Source organism: Siphateles boraxobius, unplaced genomic scaffold, assembly GCF_051911475.1.
Source record: "Siphateles boraxobius isolate OS27281-9 unplaced genomic scaffold, OSU_SipBor_1 26, whole genome shotgun sequence".
Lineage (NCBI taxonomy): Eukaryota > Metazoa > Chordata > Actinopteri > Cypriniformes > Leuciscidae > Siphateles > Siphateles boraxobius.
Genome location: NW_027508876.1, coordinates 25,007,052 through 25,025,155, shown reverse-complemented (window position 1 = coordinate 25,025,155; position 18,104 = coordinate 25,007,052). Strand labels below are relative to the sequence as shown.

The 18,104-nt window shown below is 38.2% G+C and overlaps 2 protein-coding genes across 7 annotated transcripts; both read right to left on the bottom strand.

Moving 5' to 3' along the window:
- Positions 1 to 224: 224 nt before the first annotated feature.
- Positions 225 to 10,821, bottom strand: cremb (cAMP responsive element modulator b). Of its 4 annotated transcripts, none has more exons than XM_077245112.1 (5): positions 10,749 to 10,821; positions 7,065 to 7,230; positions 6,512 to 6,658; positions 1,856 to 2,006; positions 225 to 1,343 (listed from the first exon to the last, which is right to left on the bottom strand). In XM_077245112.1, the coding sequence occupies exons 1-5, from the start codon at positions 10,800 to 10,802 to the stop codon at positions 1,199 to 1,201; spliced, it is 663 nt and encodes a 220-aa protein (XP_077101227.1). In that variant the 5' UTR covers positions 10,803 to 10,821; the 3' UTR covers positions 225 to 1,198. The 4 variants fall into 4 exon arrangements, with proteins under 4 accessions (XP_077101227.1, XP_077101226.1, XP_077101228.1 ...); XM_077245111.1 differs by having other exon boundaries at positions 225 to 962; XM_077245113.1 differs by lacking the exon at positions 10,749 to 10,821 and adding an exon at positions 9,477 to 9,545 and having other exon boundaries at positions 225 to 962.
- Positions 10,822 to 11,671: 850 nt separating this feature from the next.
- On the bottom strand, positions 11,672 to 17,693 carry fam168b (family with sequence similarity 168 member B). 3 transcript variants are annotated; one of them, XM_077245115.1, is made up of 7 exons: positions 17,536 to 17,693; positions 16,210 to 16,298; positions 15,971 to 16,054; positions 14,616 to 14,758; positions 14,037 to 14,232; positions 13,841 to 13,960; positions 11,672 to 12,859 (listed from the first exon to the last, which is right to left on the bottom strand). In XM_077245115.1, the coding sequence occupies exons 2-6, from the start codon at positions 16,277 to 16,279 to the stop codon at positions 13,851 to 13,853; spliced, it is 603 nt and encodes a 200-aa protein (XP_077101230.1). In that variant the 5' UTR covers positions 16,280 to 16,298; positions 17,536 to 17,693; the 3' UTR covers positions 11,672 to 12,859; positions 13,841 to 13,850. The 3 variants fall into 3 exon arrangements, with proteins under 3 accessions (XP_077101230.1, XP_077101231.1, XP_077101232.1); XM_077245116.1 differs by having other exon boundaries at positions 14,037 to 14,217; XM_077245117.1 differs by having other exon boundaries at positions 14,037 to 14,214.
- Positions 17,694 to 18,104: the final 411 nt, after the last annotated feature.

Below are 18,104 nucleotides of genomic sequence, written 5' to 3'. Positions count from 1 at the left end.
AGCAGTAGGTAGGTTATGTGACTTCAGGCAGTCCCAACTAATTGACATTATTCTAGTCTAAATATCTTGAAAGTAAGCAGGAAATACAGAGAGAGCATTTAAACGTAATTCAGTATTTTGGGGGACATTTTGTTACAGGGATAAATCATGGTAGTAAGCTACTGTGAAACATTTCCAAACACAACACTATCTCTCGACATAAAAAGCAACAACAGCAAAATTAATCAAATTGAGAACTCGATATATTTATTTAATCAAAAGCTATGCACTATAAATATTTCAGACAGAAAAACAGATAAAACTGTGCTGATAGTCTCTATGGAAACTCTGAAGGACTGTGCCACTTACCAAGAAGTATTCAAGAATATATTTGTTACAAACAAACTTTCATCGTTTTAAGTATTTGGTTTATTTAGTTACATTGTTTTAAAAGAGACTGAACTTTATTAAAATGCCAGAAACAGCAATAAACACAAAAACTCAACATATATCTCTTCCACCAACAATTATTACAGTAAGTATATACACTAGCTATAGTCATTTTGGAGCTGGTGTATTTATGAATGACTCATATAATCGGTCCTTTAAAAAAATGTATCTTAAAGTAGATAGTTGTCAACCTTGAAACATTTGAAATATATAATCCAATTGTCAATATAATTTATTTTTATTTTTTAAAAAGCCTAATGAGCATAGGCAGTGCTGGTCTATTGTTCAATTTTCACAAAAGATATAAAACTCACATATGACAACAATATTATACAGTAAAACAGGAACCGAATCAAACAGATAGCAGCAGTCTATTGTGCCACTAAAATGAATGGGACTTCCCAGTGCACAATTCCTTTAGACTGTCCAGCTCTTCTGTCATTTTCTGTCTCTGGTTCTCCATCATGGCGATGCGTGTCTCTAGGCTCCGCACATAGTCCTTCTGCCTGCGTCTGTACTCTTTGGCCGCCGTCCTGCAAAAAGCATAAGCAACACGGGCAACACACCACATTGAATGGCTCTGGAGCCTCAGGCCTCTAGCAAACACACATGCACGTCACCATCTTTCGCACGCGGGACAACACAACCATGCTGCTGTCATCATATCAAATAGTACGAGCGGTGGCTAGACATTGCGTGAAAAGCACGTTTGCCAATTTGTGGCAGCTCTGTAAACGATAGTCTTTAGTGTTCGGCTTGCAATGGACTGTTACTCGGTTTTGTGACAGTAAATGTCTTTAAGAGCCTTGAGTTCTTGAATGAGCATCTTGTTTTGTTTTTCAAGCACGGCAACTCGGTTCTCGAGACATTTGACATATTCTTTCTTCTTCCGCCGGCATTCCCGGGCAGCTTCCCTGGAAGCAACAACAGAGAGGCTCGTGAGCATGAATCCTGTAAATCTTACATTTTGTTTACAGGTCCCACTGCATGCAAGTCAGAAATGCAGAATATCATCGTGGCAAGCATGGAAATGCAAATTAAGTCCAAACCGGGAAAGCTTGAGTTGTGAGTACTATTATGTGCATGTGCAACGCAAATGATTCCACAAGCCGAGTTTTTCTATTCTAAGCATTGCCATGAAACAAAGAAAGCTTTTAGCACATGCTCCACACACTGAAAAGTGAAACATAATGTTCAAACCCAAGATGAAACCAGTATGAAAGCTGAAAGCAGGCCAATGGATGCAACAGAAGAACTTGAGGCCTCAGAAGCGGAAAGAGCTGATAGAAGGCCCAACCAACACACCAAGACAGACAAGCTGCTTATAATATCATGCAAAAAGAATAGGCTGATATAAGGATTTCATGCTCTTAGGCTACAGAATACAGTGGTAATGCTGGAATGGGGAAGGATGCCTGGGCATTACCTGTTTTTCATCAGTCGGTGTTCTCGCTTGCGTGACGCGTCCTCAGCCAGCTGCTGAGGGCTGGGAAGAGACCCGGATGAGCTGTCATTCATCTGGGAAAGGCCAGATGCAGGAGAGGAAATCTGATATGCAGACATACCTCCAGGAGTGGCTGCAAAAACACACAAACACAACCGTTTACAGAGGACCAGTTCTTTTCAAAGACTTTTATTAGAAAACATTTACTGGACATGTTGTTACAAACAAGAATATTTTTATTTGCTGGCAAGTAGTTGAGTTTTTGACCCTGAATATTTCATTTTTATATTTAAAATTATCAATAAACTGTATGTTTTCTTTACAAATGAATAAAACTATTTACAACAAATGACCCAAATCTCTCTCACATTGGTCCCAGGTCATCTTTATTGTTTAGCCCTGCACCAGCAATATTTAAGCAATAACAGTACATTGTTGTGATGGCGCAATGGATAAGACACATGCATTTGGTGTGAGAGACCCGGGTTGAATCCACTGTAAGACACCAATGTGTTCCTGAGCAAGACACTTAACCCCTAGTTGCTCCAGAGGCGTGCGACCTCTGACATAATTAGCAATTGTAAGGTCGCTTTGGATAAAAGCGTCAGCTAAATGTTGTGGTTATTGTTATGACTGTACTGGGCACTACTGCTATTCCGGTTATGTACAGAAGTCTCAGAGAGTATTTGGAAACTAATGGGACGCTATGAACACTTATGCATATAAGGCAAAATATTAAACAATTGTAAACCATTTTAATGCAAGATTTCAAACAAAACATTTCACAAAAAGAAGTGTTCTAAAGCTTTTTTGGGCACATTTCATAACCAAGATAATAAGTGAGTTATTGTTTTTTATACAAAGGCACTGTTTATGGAATACAAAAATAAATAAATAAATCTGAAAATAAATGGTTTAATAGAGTTAACATTACAACAAAAATAACTAATTACTTTTCAGGAAACTTATTCTAGGTAAGTTTCCTCTCACATGAATTATAAAATTCAAGGTTTTTCAGGATGAGTGGGACCCCTGACAATTTGCAACAAACATGTCAATTAGATCGAGCAGAGATTAATGACTTTATGCTTATGACAGCCAGAAGGTGGAGATTATCGAGAAAAACTCTGCAAACATACCCGTGGTGACAGTTAGACGTCATTGTGGTTGAGAGTTGCAATTGCTAATCTCCATCAGCAAACAATCAGTGGTTAATTTGAAGTTACATATTTGTCATGGTACTTGTCTCAAATTTAAAATAGAAAGAATGAATGCAAACACATCTCAATATTCTTAAATGCATAACTTTAAGCATAAATAGATATAATGCTTTTTTATTATTATTTATATTTACAGATTATAAAAGATTATACTGACATGGAGTTGTGATAGAAATATTTTATGTAATGGGTATTTTCAACATTAAATGTACTGAGAAATGCAGACTTAGGATGCTCAGGTCAAAGACCATTATATACTTACCCAAAAAGTGCTTAACACAGTAGAACTAACAGTCATATTATCATAGATCATTACAAACCAATCACTTTAACAAATCACAGTGAAGAAGACTTGAGTGAAATTGATTTTTACTCAACTGTATGATTTAAAATGTACATGTATCTTTCTATTCAGGAGACTCACTTGGTTGTTGTGACCAGTGATCTGACCGTAAATAAAACTTAATTCCAGCAAAGCGATGCCGGTTGCGTGATAGCTGATGAGTGACACTTGCGCTACGCAGGAAGCATAAAAGGAGGAGCGGCGACGAAGGACGAGAAAAGCCAGGGCTGGATTTATGTTGTGTTGTTTGTTTTATTATCCCGCCTCCTCCTTACCATAACATCTGAACTGCGTTACATACTCTTAGTATTAATGATCCTGTGTCGGACCAGCCACCTGAGAAGGCAATGAGAGTGTATAGAGAGCTCATGTGTGATTGAGGTAGTTATTGTAGCTTCTTGACGGGATGCCGTCACCATACTTCAGGGAATTATTGGATTGTATTGTAAGTATTTAGGGAATTACCTTGAGATAGTGTAGTTATTATTATTAACAACTGAAAGTTGTTTAAATTGTCAGTAGTGAAGTCAGAATTAGTAGGTTGTATTTGTATTGAGAATTTCCACGACAAGAGTTCATTCTGAAGTCCATGAATATCACCATGCTACTAAACAGGCCTGAGGATCAACAGAATCAAATGTCTGCAAGGTCCACAGGCATTGAATTAATACCCACTAGAGATCAACAAACACATTGTGTTGCTGCTGAGTATGTCACAGTGTTAGACTGTACACAGGTCTACTCGTGGTGAGGTGATAAACTGGATTTCACACCAATAAAGGCTCCAGCATATTTGTGCAGCATGCAACATGCAACCATCCTGCTCTTTTGAAAGCAAAGTGAATCAATTTCCACCAGAAGCCGCAAACTATGTGGTCACAGTCACATATTACACCATGCAGCAGGTCACATGGGAGGCTTGCATGATTGAAAGTTTTTACTTTTTGATCTCTCTTCACTGAAACTAATGAAATAAATTTATAAAGCTTATGAACAATTTTGAAAAATTACACAGCAAAATAAGCAACATATCTTTACGTCTGATTCTCGTTGTTTCCTTGGAGACTGTGGCACAGTCTAAAAGATGATTAATTTAGAAGTCTTGCTCTCGCAAAAGGAGCTGCTTGTATTCACAGCATGACTTTGAACTGACGTCAATGTACATCTTATTTTCTGTTCAGCATTTACATTTCCCTGCTGGTGTTCAATTCCAGGAAACAAGATGACGTAAGCTGCACTGTGAGTGGGCAGCGCATTCATGTGTTTCAGAGAGAGAGCGAGCAACAGAGGTGCTGAAAGAAACAAGTGAGGGTAACAGAGGGACTCAACAGGGAGCAATAAAATCTATTATGTGAAAAATTATATTTTTAGCCTGTTGCATGCTGTAGAGATGATGACCCATTGCAAGAATATAAGAAAACAGATTCGATACCCAAGATAATCATACATCAATTTCTTAGTACCATCTCTGTGTCTCTACCAAAACTTTAAAGTTTTGTTTGGGCATTTGAAATATTGATTGTCTGTTCATATTCTCTGAACATTGTCGAATCAAATTTAACATAACCAACCAAATCCAGAGGAAAAACAACCAAAATAAAGGGAGGTATTTTAAGTGTATTAAATGTATTGTTAAACACGGTGAAAAGCGCATAATAACCACAAGAAACAGCCAACGTACCTGATTCTGTCTCATCTCCAGTCACAGCCATATATAGTGAGCTGAAAGCCTGGCTGTCTCTCTCTGCTGTCAGCATGCAATGATGCCCAAACCACAAGCTAAGTGTACAGTCACTGTCAGGGCCATTGACATCACTATGACATCATTGGCCTCCTGATGTCAGTAACGCAGTGGCTAGCGGAGCCAGCCCTTCCTTCCCCCACCCCCCTCTGTCGTCATTCACACATCAGACAGTGAACCGGATCAAAGCAGACTATAGAAGCAAAGGCAGTTTTTTATGCATACGACTGTCTCTAGATTTTGTTTTCAATTAAGGTTTCAAAAGAAGTAAGATGTATTATGTACAATGTCATGTGATATTGTTTTGGAAAGCCTGCTTTTCATTTTAAGCAAGCAGTGCTGACATTCATTTATGCACAAAAGTTCTTTGGAAGGCTGTGAATTGCATGAAAACTGACAGGAACATGTACGGATCACATTTCACCCAAAAAAAAAAAAAGAAAGGAATACACCATTCCAATTGTTGGGGCATTAAGATGTTGTGAAAGAAATTCAGCAAGGATGCATTAAAATGATCAAAGGCGAAACTGAAGACTTTTACATTGTTACAAAAAATTAGCATATTAGAATGATTTTAGAAGGATCATGTGACACTGAAGACTGGAGGAATGGCTGCTGAAATATCAGCTTTGCCATCACAGAAATAAATTACATTTTAAAATATATTACAATAGAAAACATTATTTTATTTCAAGAAAATATTTCTTGAGAAGCAAGAAGCTTCCTTCAAAAACATAAAAAAAATGGACTAACTCCAAACTTCTGAACTGTAGGCTATATAAAAAAAATATTTAAATCTATTTTTAGAGATTTTTTTGGAAAACCGTTCTCATTTCTTAATTGTCATGGAAATAATGTCAAAGGCAAAGAAAAATAATCTTAATGGCCCAAAAAAAAGAGCATCATTGTCATGCAAAATATCATTTATTTTGAGGCCAAATGTGACCAGAGCATGTTCTCATAAGAATTACCCAAGCTTTATAATGGGAGTGAATAGACCCTGAGTATTTGATGCTCCAAAAAGCGCATCCATCAAAAAAATAATCCATACGGCTCCAGGGGGTTAATAAAGGCCTTCTGAAGCGAAGCGATGAGTTTTTGTAAGATAAATATCCATATTTAGAACTTTATCAACTATAATCACTGACCCTTTATTAATCCATTGGAGCTGTATGGTTTATTTTAATGATGGACGGACGGATGTGTTTTTTTTTTTGGACTTCAAAATCTATGGTACCAATCACTCCCATAATAAAGCTTGGTTTTGTCTATATGGTATTATAACAAAATGAGAGTATAATCCAAATGAATGAAATAAATGACAACATCATTACCTTTGCCCTTATTGTCAGACACAATGTAGGTGCCATTCCTGGAGTGGACAGCATACTGCATTATGGGAGACCTAGGCCATGAAGTGAAGGTTTCATATCTCTGCTGGCAGGGGATAAATTGGACACTGCCGGTCTGGTTGACGGAGACTTCAGAATAATAAAACAAAAGTCACACGAGGACAGCCTGTGCATTTGCATACTTTTGATTTTACAATGATGTTTAAGAAAACACCTACAGTGGCCTCAAAAGGTTTTTTGGTTTTTTCTTTTTTTTAAAGAAAGTCAGCACAAAAAAATGTTTGCAGAGTTTTAAATAATAAAATAGATTTAAAATTGCGTAAAGTATTTGAATACTTTCTGATTGTTAAACGTTACGGGGAAATGGCTCAGAAAAGTATTTAGTTGTTTGGGAATTGCCATTTGGTTTTATATTTTTTTATATATAATGCAATGGCATTCATTCATTTTAAAGTGTAACTTAAGTGTGCCCAAAAGTGTCTAAATAGATTTTGGGGCCACTGTACATGGGAAATATGTCTTTGAAATGCCTCACTGAAGGGGCCTGCATTGGTGTTGTTGAAAAGATTTTTTGAGGATGCCTCAACGTCGAACTTCTTTTCTGCATCTTCATCTTTTAGACAGTCACCCAGATGTGTACTGGTAGAAGAGTCTGGGAGATCCCCTCTAGCGTTTTCGTCTTTACAAATTACTGATGATGCCTGAGTAGAAATAGGTTTTTATTATTAAGATAAAAAAAGTAAAAAAAATTACATAAATCATCAGAATACTTTTTTTTAATGAACTATTCCTAAAAAACGTATTTTCTGAATCCCTGATTTCAACCCGCCATATACATAGGGTTACATGTAGGCTACAAGAAGGACCTTATGGTGATCTTGTGATTAATACCTACAGTAATCTGTGAGGTTTAGATCACACACATATGATTTTCCAAAGCACAAAAGGTCATTCCTACGCTTTTTTCCACCTGCCACCTACATGCGCGACCAGATCACAGTCACACACGTCTGAACCCACTGTCTTACTCAGTCACTCAGAGACACCACATCACACTGAAGCTGTTCAGAGGAAACTGTGCACTATTAAAATTGACAAATTGAGTTTTAAAGAGAACCCATGACAAGAGGTGGTAGGTGTGTCCCAATTTGAGTACTTATGCACTATTCTGTGCTGTATAAACAGTGCGAGTAGTGTATACACTGCATTTAAGTCCATTTATTATGCCCTTCCCACGCTAACTTCCCTCCAACTCGTTCACTCGGATGTACATCATTGTTTAAGTTGCACTAGTGCCCTCTACTGGCAGAACCCTTGCAATGTGTTTAAATGAAATGCCCTAGACAGTACAATAAATTATAACTGTGTAAAAAACAGTCAGCTTAAGGTAGCTATAAGTATTACACAGTTGAATGTATGTCAAAATAACTCCAATATCATACAATAGAGTTGTGTGGGGTGGAGGTGAATTAAGCGCGATCTGCTGTGATGTCACAATCGTGTTGCATTGTGGTCTATGGGTCTGCCTGAAGTGTTCATATTGAAAAGACTTGGGCTGCATCCGAGATCGCATACTTCCCTAGTATATAGCAGGCGAACAACTGTATGTGACAAAAGTATATCTGAATTCAGAGTACTCATAAAAAAGAAGGCAATAAAGTCCCTGGATGACCGGCTACTTTTTGCTAGAAGTGGGCATTCAATGGAGGCCATGGGAGGCGAATTATGAATGGAGGTGAAGCGACGCAACTGGCGCATGATAATGACAATATGGCGAATAGTAGAAATAGTACGTCCAGATTAAATTCATACTGCACACATTCACACTATATAGAGCATACTTTTAAGCGGTCATGAAGTAATTATTCAAAATAAGTACCTACTCTAGAAAGTTGAGATTTCAGATTTGATTTCTATTCAAGCAAATCAGCCTCTCTCTCTCTCTCTCTCTATATATATATATATATATATACACACACATATATGCATGATTTGCCAAAAACTTAAAATATATACAGGTGCTGGTCATATAATTAGAATATCATCAAAAAGTTGATTTATTTCAAGAATTCAACTTAACAGGTGAAACTAAAATATTATATAGACTCATTACATGCAAAGTCAGATATTTCAAGACTTTATTTGTTATAATTTTGATGATTATGGCTTACAGCTTATGAAACCCACAAAATCAAAATCCCAGGAAATTAGAATATTACATGAAATCACACAGTAATTACACAGGAATACCATGGTCATTGAACCAGGTTTTGGTTCTTTTGGCAGTGTGGGCAGGTGCAAATCCTGCTGGAAAATGAAGGAAGCATCTCCATAAAGCTTGTCTGCTGAAGGAAGCAGGAAGTGCTCTGAAAATGTCCTGGTAGACGGCTGCGTTGAGTGGACAGCACAGTGGACCAACTCCAGCCGATGACATGGCTCCCCAAACCAACACAGACTGTGGAAACTTCACACTGGACTTCAAGCATCTTGGATTGTGTGCCTCTCCATTCTTCTTCCAGACTCTGGGACCTTGGTTTCCAAATGAGATGCAAAATTTGCTCTCATCAGAAAAGAGGACTTTGGTCCACTGTGCTTTATTAAATCCAGAGTCAACGTAGCCGTCTACCAGGACATTTTCAGAGCACTTCATGCTTCCTTCATTTTCCAGCAGGATTTGCACCTGCCCACACTGCCAAAAGAACCAAAACCTGGTTCAATGACCAATTATCATGCGCCAGTTGCGTCGCTTCACCTCCATTCATAATTCGCCTCCCGTGGACTCCATTGAATGCCCACTTCTAGCCAAAAGTAGCCGGCCACCTGTATATATAATCAACATTTGTTTTATATCTCTTCAAAAATGATCTGATGATGCTGTACGCAATGCTAAATTACATGGGATTGTAACGTTAGTTCCTTTCCTCAGTAAATCTACACAGTCTTGTACCCTTGTCATTTTTTCCGATTTTCAAAACGTGTTTGCTTCAAATCGAAGTTTGTAATGTTGTGATTCCCCTCGTAGCTGATTGACTTGGTTCATGACTTATAACTCTAAGGGTGCTTTCACACCTGGATCGATTGGAGATGTTGTTCCGAAACAAAGGGGCGTTTCCCTTTTGGTCCGGTTCGTTTGGTCTTATGTGAACACAACAATCGCACTCTGAATCGGAACAAAACAACCGAGGTGGTCTCGGCTCGATTCCATACGAACCCTGAAGCGGTTCGTTTGTAGTGAGAACACAACCGACCCACAAACCAGAACAAATCAATGTGTTGCCTGGCAACAGACGCCAATAGATCGCTTGTCAACATGGAGCTTCGGCAGCGTATTTTGCTGATTTGTTGCGGTATGTTGTTGTGGTTAATGTATCAATGTGCTGTGAATGAACAAAATAACCAGTTCCAACGTGAGTCCAGACTTCGACAAAACACTGAACTGATGGCCATAATCAGAAGACGTGCAGCTGCACGGATTCGCCGTAGAAGATGGACTCTGTATGCTCTGTATGCTGACCACATATTTCAGAGGCAACCTCAGACAACCTACTGTTTCCTCAGTCAACCCGTGATTCATTTTGTGTTAGGCTACTGTTGTCATGGCGATGTCCCACAATGGAATGCGCGACCTGCACGCATGAGGTAGTGACGTAATGGCGTAAGGAAAGCCCTGGAATTGGCCACGATTTGGACCGCTTTACAACAGTGTGGTGTGAACAGAGTGACTTATTAAATTGATTCGGAACAAAGTATTCTGTTTCGGAACAAAACAAATCGATCCAGGTGTGAAAGCACCCTTAAATTGATTCGGAACAAAGTATTCTGTTTCGGATCTGTTCCGGAACAAAACAAATCGATCCAGGTGTGAAAGCACCCTAAGACTTCCAGTAGCACCTCAATGCAGTACATGAGATCCACAAGGATAAGTCGGATCAAGATCCAAGGGGTGGAGATGGGTAGGATTAGGGGCATAGAAAATATAACTTACTTCCGGAATCAGCGATGCTGAAGAAAGACTCCAATGTTGAATGACACAACCTTATAACATTCATATACTACACGGTTGAGTACATACATAGTATATAAGTGCATAGTGCGTAATTTAGGACAAACCCTACATTTTTTACAAAGATCTACCCTTTAATTTAAACTGAAATCCCATACATTGTGGCAGAAAAAGACAGTGACTTTTAACATTGTTGTAGCATTCAGTTAACTTTACCTGTGCATCTTCTGCAGAACGAGTGATTGTTTGACTTGTATCACCTGTATCCATACTGCTTTAACGTTACACTAAAGAGATTTAAAAAACAGCATGTCTGAGTCTCATAAAATAAAATTTAGTAATAAAATACAAAACACACTTGGAGTTAATAAATAGATATTTTAAGGTGTGAGGAGTAACGTTATTGATACTGAATGTTTAAACTGGCTGGCTAACAGATTGAGTTAGAAGATGTTTTTCAAAAATATACTAACGTTAGTTCTTCTCACAACACATTTGAGAGGTCTTTTAAATGCTTTAAAAAGTATGAAGGGACTGAAGTCGTCGAATGCCATCTAATATTGTCGTTCAAAACAATTTCTTACCTTTATGAGAAAGTCGTTTGTATTGTAAACCGAACGAGTAACTTACAGTCGTCGAGTACACCGTGAGGCGAGCGGTTTGGTTTGTAACGGTCAATTTCATAATAAGCGCGAGCTTTTAAATGTTTCAAAGTAAATTGACTCGCGCACAGTAAAACTATATTACCTGTACTACGATTAAGGAATTTAACCAAGTGGGCCTAAGCCCAATTTTGGTATGCCAAAACCAACAGAATAAGCCACTGGAAGAGAGCTGGGAAAAACAATACATAGTCTTGAACGTTTTTGATTATAATAATAATGTTAATTGACATGGACTAATGGCGACATCCAGTGATTGAAGTTGGTATAGAATCGCGTTCACGTATCTTCGGTTATGTCCTCTCTCATCATTTTTGATTACTAGATAATTATTTTTAAAAATTCATAAAATTTCAGACAGATTTGATAAATCGTCATTCAAAAAAAGGCATTTGATAGGGGTTTTCCATGACTAGAACCTTTAAACAGTGTCCTTAATTGCTATCTAACACATCAACAGTAAAACTAGACAACTCCTAATTTATTATTGTATTTATTTGTTGGTCTTTTTTGAAAATACAAAACAAAAACACATTAAACATTACAAAACATTCTTTAACCGAAGTGACATAGGCAATGTTTAAAGTAAAAAGACAATGAAATTCAGTTACTGTGTAATCTTGAGGAAACAAGCAATGTAGAGTTTTGGGTCAATAATAACTAAACTCAAATTCACCTCCTCAAAGGTAACCACCAGTAGTGTTATCAAATCAACTTAATTGAGTTTTCTTTTTTCTTGAATTAAGCACATAAACAATTTACCATTTAAAATTTTGCAAACTCGGTGCGATTCCAATGTACATTTTTCGGTCAGACTTTAAAAGTTCAGAAAACCAAGCCAGAGGTACACAAATGAGTAAGCATGCTCTCAGTACCAATACAGCTTAGTCAACCAATTTATGTACACACACAGACAATTAGTGCAACAATTAACTGCAGCGAGAGCATGTAGAGTGATAAAACTTATCAACTAAAAACAGGCATATGAAGCGGAGGCACAAACCCTAAGGGTTCGTCTTCAAGAGGGGCAAACCAGTAACAAACACACCGTCACCCAGAGAAGACGAACCATGCCTGCAGTTACAAATACCCAAATTAAAACCAGGAAAAAGAACAAACAAAAAAAGTTATTTTAAATGCTAACGTTATTAATATCTTGTATGAAATAACAATTAAGACATTGCATTTAATGTACAGTTGTTTTTCTCCCAATCCCTTTGGATTTTTGCTTGAGATAACTGCTGATGGTTTTGCATCTGTCATATGTGGTAGAATGAGCTAGTGCTGATGGGATTTTTTTTTGTCTCTTTTTATCCATTTTTAAATATATACATGCATTCAATAGGTATTCCAATTAAAACTAATTCCAACTCCCTTTCCGGTTTCGCCAATTAAAGAGTTAGCTAAAAACTGCAAGACAGTCCACACAACACAATTCAGCCTGAAGAGCTTGTCTGTTCTTCGGCCGTGAGATATGTCGTAGAATGAGTGAAAGATGGGAAGTTGTTATAGAGCCGGACTATGAAGATACTCTTTCCTTTCATCTGCCAACTGGAGTCGGATTCACATTATGTTTGGAAGGAAGAGCAACTTTCAGATAGTACATGTAGTGTCAGCTCCAATTGTAAAATACTGGACAGTGAGAATGCATATCTATCTTTTGACCTAAAGATGACAAAAAGACAATTATTTCAAATAGGGACAACAAAATCATGTTATTTTGTTAGTGTATAATCCAGGGATTCTCAACTGTGGCCCTTGAAATCCATTTTCCTGTGCAGTTTATCTCCAACCCTAATCAAAGGCCCTGTTTACACCTGGTATTAAGATGTGTTTTGGTCGATCGGATCGCTAAATACAGGTGTAAACGGTCTAAGTGTCCACTTTCAACCACTTCCAGAGGTAGTCAAAAATTCGCCCGGATTGCTTTCGTAGTGTAAACATGTGGTCAAATGTGTTCGAACAGCCACAAAAGACCCCCTACTCTCTGCCTACTGACTCAATATGTCAACATTACGAAAAACAAAAAGCTTCTGCTCTCTGTGGGTTTTTCCGTCGTCTCCGGGTGCATATATATGTAAATTGCGTGAGCTTACTTCATCCATTAGATCAAAAGATCTGAAAAAGACCATGCATTTACCTGCCTATAGACCCTCCCCTGGAAGCAATCAGGACAGAAGTGGTTGACAGTGGATAAAAGAGAAGGATTAAAATACCAGGTGTAAACAGTTATGTGTCTCCCTCATCTACTTGTGATCCGATTGAACAAAACATATCTTAATACCAGGTGTAAACGGGGCAAAACAAACCTGAACAAGCCAATCAAGGTCTTCAGGATTACTAGAAAGCTGTATGAAGGTGAGTTTAATCAAGGTCGGAAGTAAACTCTGGAGGAAAATGAATCTCAGGGCCCGAGTTGAGAACCCCTGATATACTCAGAGAAGGTGCGATCACACATTAGCAAAATTTGGTGAAATTTTACAGGCAAAATGTATCTATTGTAAATACTGAACCCAATTTGAAATCTGCCAGTGGAAATCTTTCGTCCTCACATGAAAATCCCAATACTGTAGAATCCTGGATTTCACCAGTGAAATTTCGGTACATGTGAGCGCACCTTAAGAGCTGGTAAACATTTGCACTCACAGTGTCGTGTTCACCACTGCGGGGGCACGTAACTGTAGGTAGGAGTGGCGGGCTGGCGGTACGTGGGCATTGAGGGGTGGGGCGCGACCGGGGTTGGAGAGTGAGTAGTTAATAACGTCCCTGCAAAGGAAAAAGTGTTTTCACCCTTTTTTGTCCAACTACATGAATTTCCATTGATTATTTTCATGAGACTCACCAGCTGACATCGCCATGGTGGTGCCTCCAACCATTCCCATGGCGACTCCATTAGGACGGGGTGCGTGAATTTGAGGGGCATACATGGCCGCCGGCATGCCGTTGGGCTGGACCACTGTTGTATGATGAATGACATGGGGCGGCGCTGCGTAAAGGGGCTGTGTGTAGTAAGTGCCTTGCTGCTGTGGAAAAAACATCTAATATCTTAAAATACAGGACAGGGTTGACATTACTTATTCTTAAAGACGGCGTGAAACAGAAGTTGCGATAGATTTCTTTCCTATTGAGACATAAATCTGAGTGAAACGACTTCTCAAACAAGAAAAAATGTTAGGGCGGGATTTGATTTTGTCCTTTGGGAGTTGATTGGATGGTTGTCATTTGCTATTGCTGTGATGTCATGTGAGTGACAGGTTGTCCCGCCCCCGTGCCAGTAAACAGGTCATCAGAGTATGCAAGAGGGAGGGGAAGTTATTTAGAATTTCTTTTTAAATACTGATAAATCATTCATAACAAATACGGCAAAATTCCATAAAAAATAAGAATTGTAAATTTCGATTTCATGGTGACATCGCCTTACTTGTGCGTAGGGGTTCTGCTGGGGGTAGGGACTTCTCACAGGGTAGACGGCAGCAGGGTAGGGGTTGGGTGATGAGGAATAGGGGGGTACAGCACCTGTTGATGGGGAGCAGGACATTTTGAAAGGGGTCCCGGGAGCATAACCTGTAGGGATGACAATGCATTTAAAGAGGTAAAGAAAATGAAGTAATTTGCAACATTGCTTTTAAAAAGTGAGCATCACACATGACCCTATGAATAAAAATAGTTGGATAAAAGTAAGTACTTCTCAAATATATTTTACACTGGAAATATGCAATTTTGTAGTGATGCACAGAAATTTTGGCAAACAAAAATATTCGTCTGGTCCAAAATCAGCGACCGAAACTGTGACATGATTTAGCGCTTCTCCAATGGTGTGTGTTGACTGTTTCAGTGTCTATTTTGTGAACCCAATGTGGATAAGCTACAACAGGTAACCAACTGTGTGGATGGCTAGAGCTGGATTGACAGTGCGATTTGTCGTTTTTAATCAATCTTCATTTTGATGAACTTGGATCCTTTAGTATATGCTGTTCTCAGATGATGCATGAACAAAACTTAACATTATTTGTAGCATACCGAGCATCCAATAATCTCAATATGCTTTGTTATTTTTAAAATAAAAAAAAGTCTAAAAGCCTGATTCTGTCAATTTTAAAAGGAAATTCAAATAAAATGTTGTTTTGATACTAATTACTGTGACAAGGCCGACTGCACTTTATTACATATTCATTATATTTTTACTTAACCATTTGTCTTTATTATTAAATGTATGTTTGAATAAATTTGTCATGAAAGCCAGAATTTATTAACAGCTACCAAAAATGTTTATATTTCAACAATAAACTGGAGTAGAAACATAATTATAAGCCTATCATTAGAAAGTTGATATAATACTGCCTTGCATGCAACTTAAATGTGTATACACAACATAGTTTTTATTTGACTATTTATTATTAAATACATTTGATTTTCAATTTCTATAAATGAAAACTTTAACTTCGGTTTCATTGTTTCCGTAAAAAAAAAAATCATTTTGGTGCATCACTAAAGATTATGAAATCAAATTGGGCAGTGAATGTCATTTCAAGTTGACTGTCTTTAAGCTGTACTGTTGAGGTGTAACATGAAATGTTAAAGAAAAATACTGAAAATTAAAAAAGTAAGCTCCAAGAACTCCACTTTCTAGCTTCTTAGAACATAGCAAAAATTTAAATCTATGGAAATATTTCATGGCTGAGCAAAGGAGAGCCCTGTAATAACTCATTGCATTATTAACAGCTGTGTTTTGGCTGATGAAAACACTAAAGTTGAGCGAGTTTGGACTTCTCTTACCTGTAGGAAAGGCTGGATTAGCACCAGGGTACATGCTGGGGGAGTACGCTGGAGCTGCCGCTGCATAACCCACAGGAAATCCCGCTGCAAGAAGTCCAGGAGAAATAAAATAAATAAAATCACAGCAATAAACAATAACAACAAAGACAACGTGCTGGAACTTAATTGTACATAGTGTGAAAACTCCAAACAATTCCAAGCGATTGCATGCAAGTGAGACAGAGCTCATCTCTGGTTACCTGGGTATCCTATTCCTTTAGGGTTGGCATAAGGAACCCCTGATGACGCAGGGTTATAAACAGGGTTCATGATGTTTATCTTTCTGCACCTTTAAAGAGGAAGGCAGCAGAAGATGTTACATTCAACCAAACAACGACCTATTACTAGACAGTTATATTGTGCATCACTTTTCTTTGGAAAAATTACAGGCCAAAAATGTATGCACCTCTTGATTGAAATAAATGTTGTGATGTTATTTCCATTAAAAGGTGTATACATTTTTGATCAATATCTTGTATTGACATTGACAATGCAAGAGTCCAGCACACTGTAAAGTCTACTCCAGCACATCCCAAAAACTTTCAATGATTTTAAGGTCTGGACTGAGAGGTGCCAATTCATGTGAGAAAATGATTTTTCATGCTCCCTCCCAAACATTCTATCACAATTTGAGCCTGATGAATCTTGACATTGTCATCCTGGAATATGGCCATGATGTGTCTCATACATGGCTGTTTAAGAAATTATTAAAATGGTTCTTCATACTGGCTATTGGGCACAAAATAATACATATCAATGTTGGTAAGGACAAAGAAAAGAAAAAAAGCTTTGTGAAGGTTAAGTTTTATCATGTATTTTAATGAATTCAGTCCCTCTATAACCACAAGTCATACTTTGTAGACCTGTCAATCAAATTTGATGTCTGGAAACACAAAGCCACATATATTTTGACAGATTTTGAATTCATTGCATGAGTTCAGTAACATGTAAAAAGATAGATCCTTTGACATATCAAGAAACTGTCGAGATTATGAAAAGGAATGTGTTAAATCGCGTGCCGATGTCAGATGCAACGTCGTGTTGGTTACATGCATCCGAGATATGAGATTAAAAACGTGCACCAACATGTAACAGTTAATTGAAAAAAAAAATCTGATCCAAAGCAAATGTACATAACGCATCGCATTCGATGAATCTGCCTCAGTGCCTCCTCTGAAACACAAGTGTGGTTTTCAATTAGCCTGAAGTCCCGATTGTAAACTGACTCTACCGGTCGGCCAATTAATATTTTACATGCAAGGATAAAATGATAGCTTTTAGCATCACTGCATATGACGACCGTGCTTTTATGCGCATAATATACGTGACATTGTGCACGCAGGATGCAGCGCAGCGGCTCGGTGTTACAGGCCAACAGCAGCATCTCGCATCCCACTTTATCCAAATTCACTAACGTTTCATGTCCCACTTCTCAATCCATCCGCTTATTTTTCCCAAACAAAATCCCGCACAAGTGGGCAGCTAAAACCATGTATATTAATCGGATAGTGACTGTGGGTACATACGGTCGCTGGTTGTTTGTGTAGCTTGCGAATTAATCCAGTATTTCGCTCGCGTCTGTAGTGTTGTCTGTATCGCGCTCTTACGTCGGATGCAAACGCTACGCCAAAGCTACGCACAGCAGCGAGCCCTAGCAGCACCGTGCGTCACTTCCGCATCTGGAACAAAGCGGAAGAACGTATTCAAAATCGGGAATGCTAACCGGGTTTTATTTATTTATTATTAAAATATGTAATTAGCAAATTGTTATGTCTAGATTTGTTCTGAATGGTTGTTATAAAATCGCATACTATGAAATAGTCCACTACAGGGGCGACCCTATGGGTGGGCTAAGGGGGCTGGAGCCACCATGCATTGTACGCACCATCACTGAGTTTCATCCGGATTAAAATATTTTTTATTAGAATTTAATTAATTAAATGTATATCTCTCGACTCTCACATCTACAGTGTCCGTCAATATACGCGTTGTCATTCACACCCGACAAGAACCGCCCACTCAGGCTAGTGCTTCTGACTGACATGTAAACTGGCCAACCATCGATGATAAGTTCAGCGTCTGTAGGATCATCCAG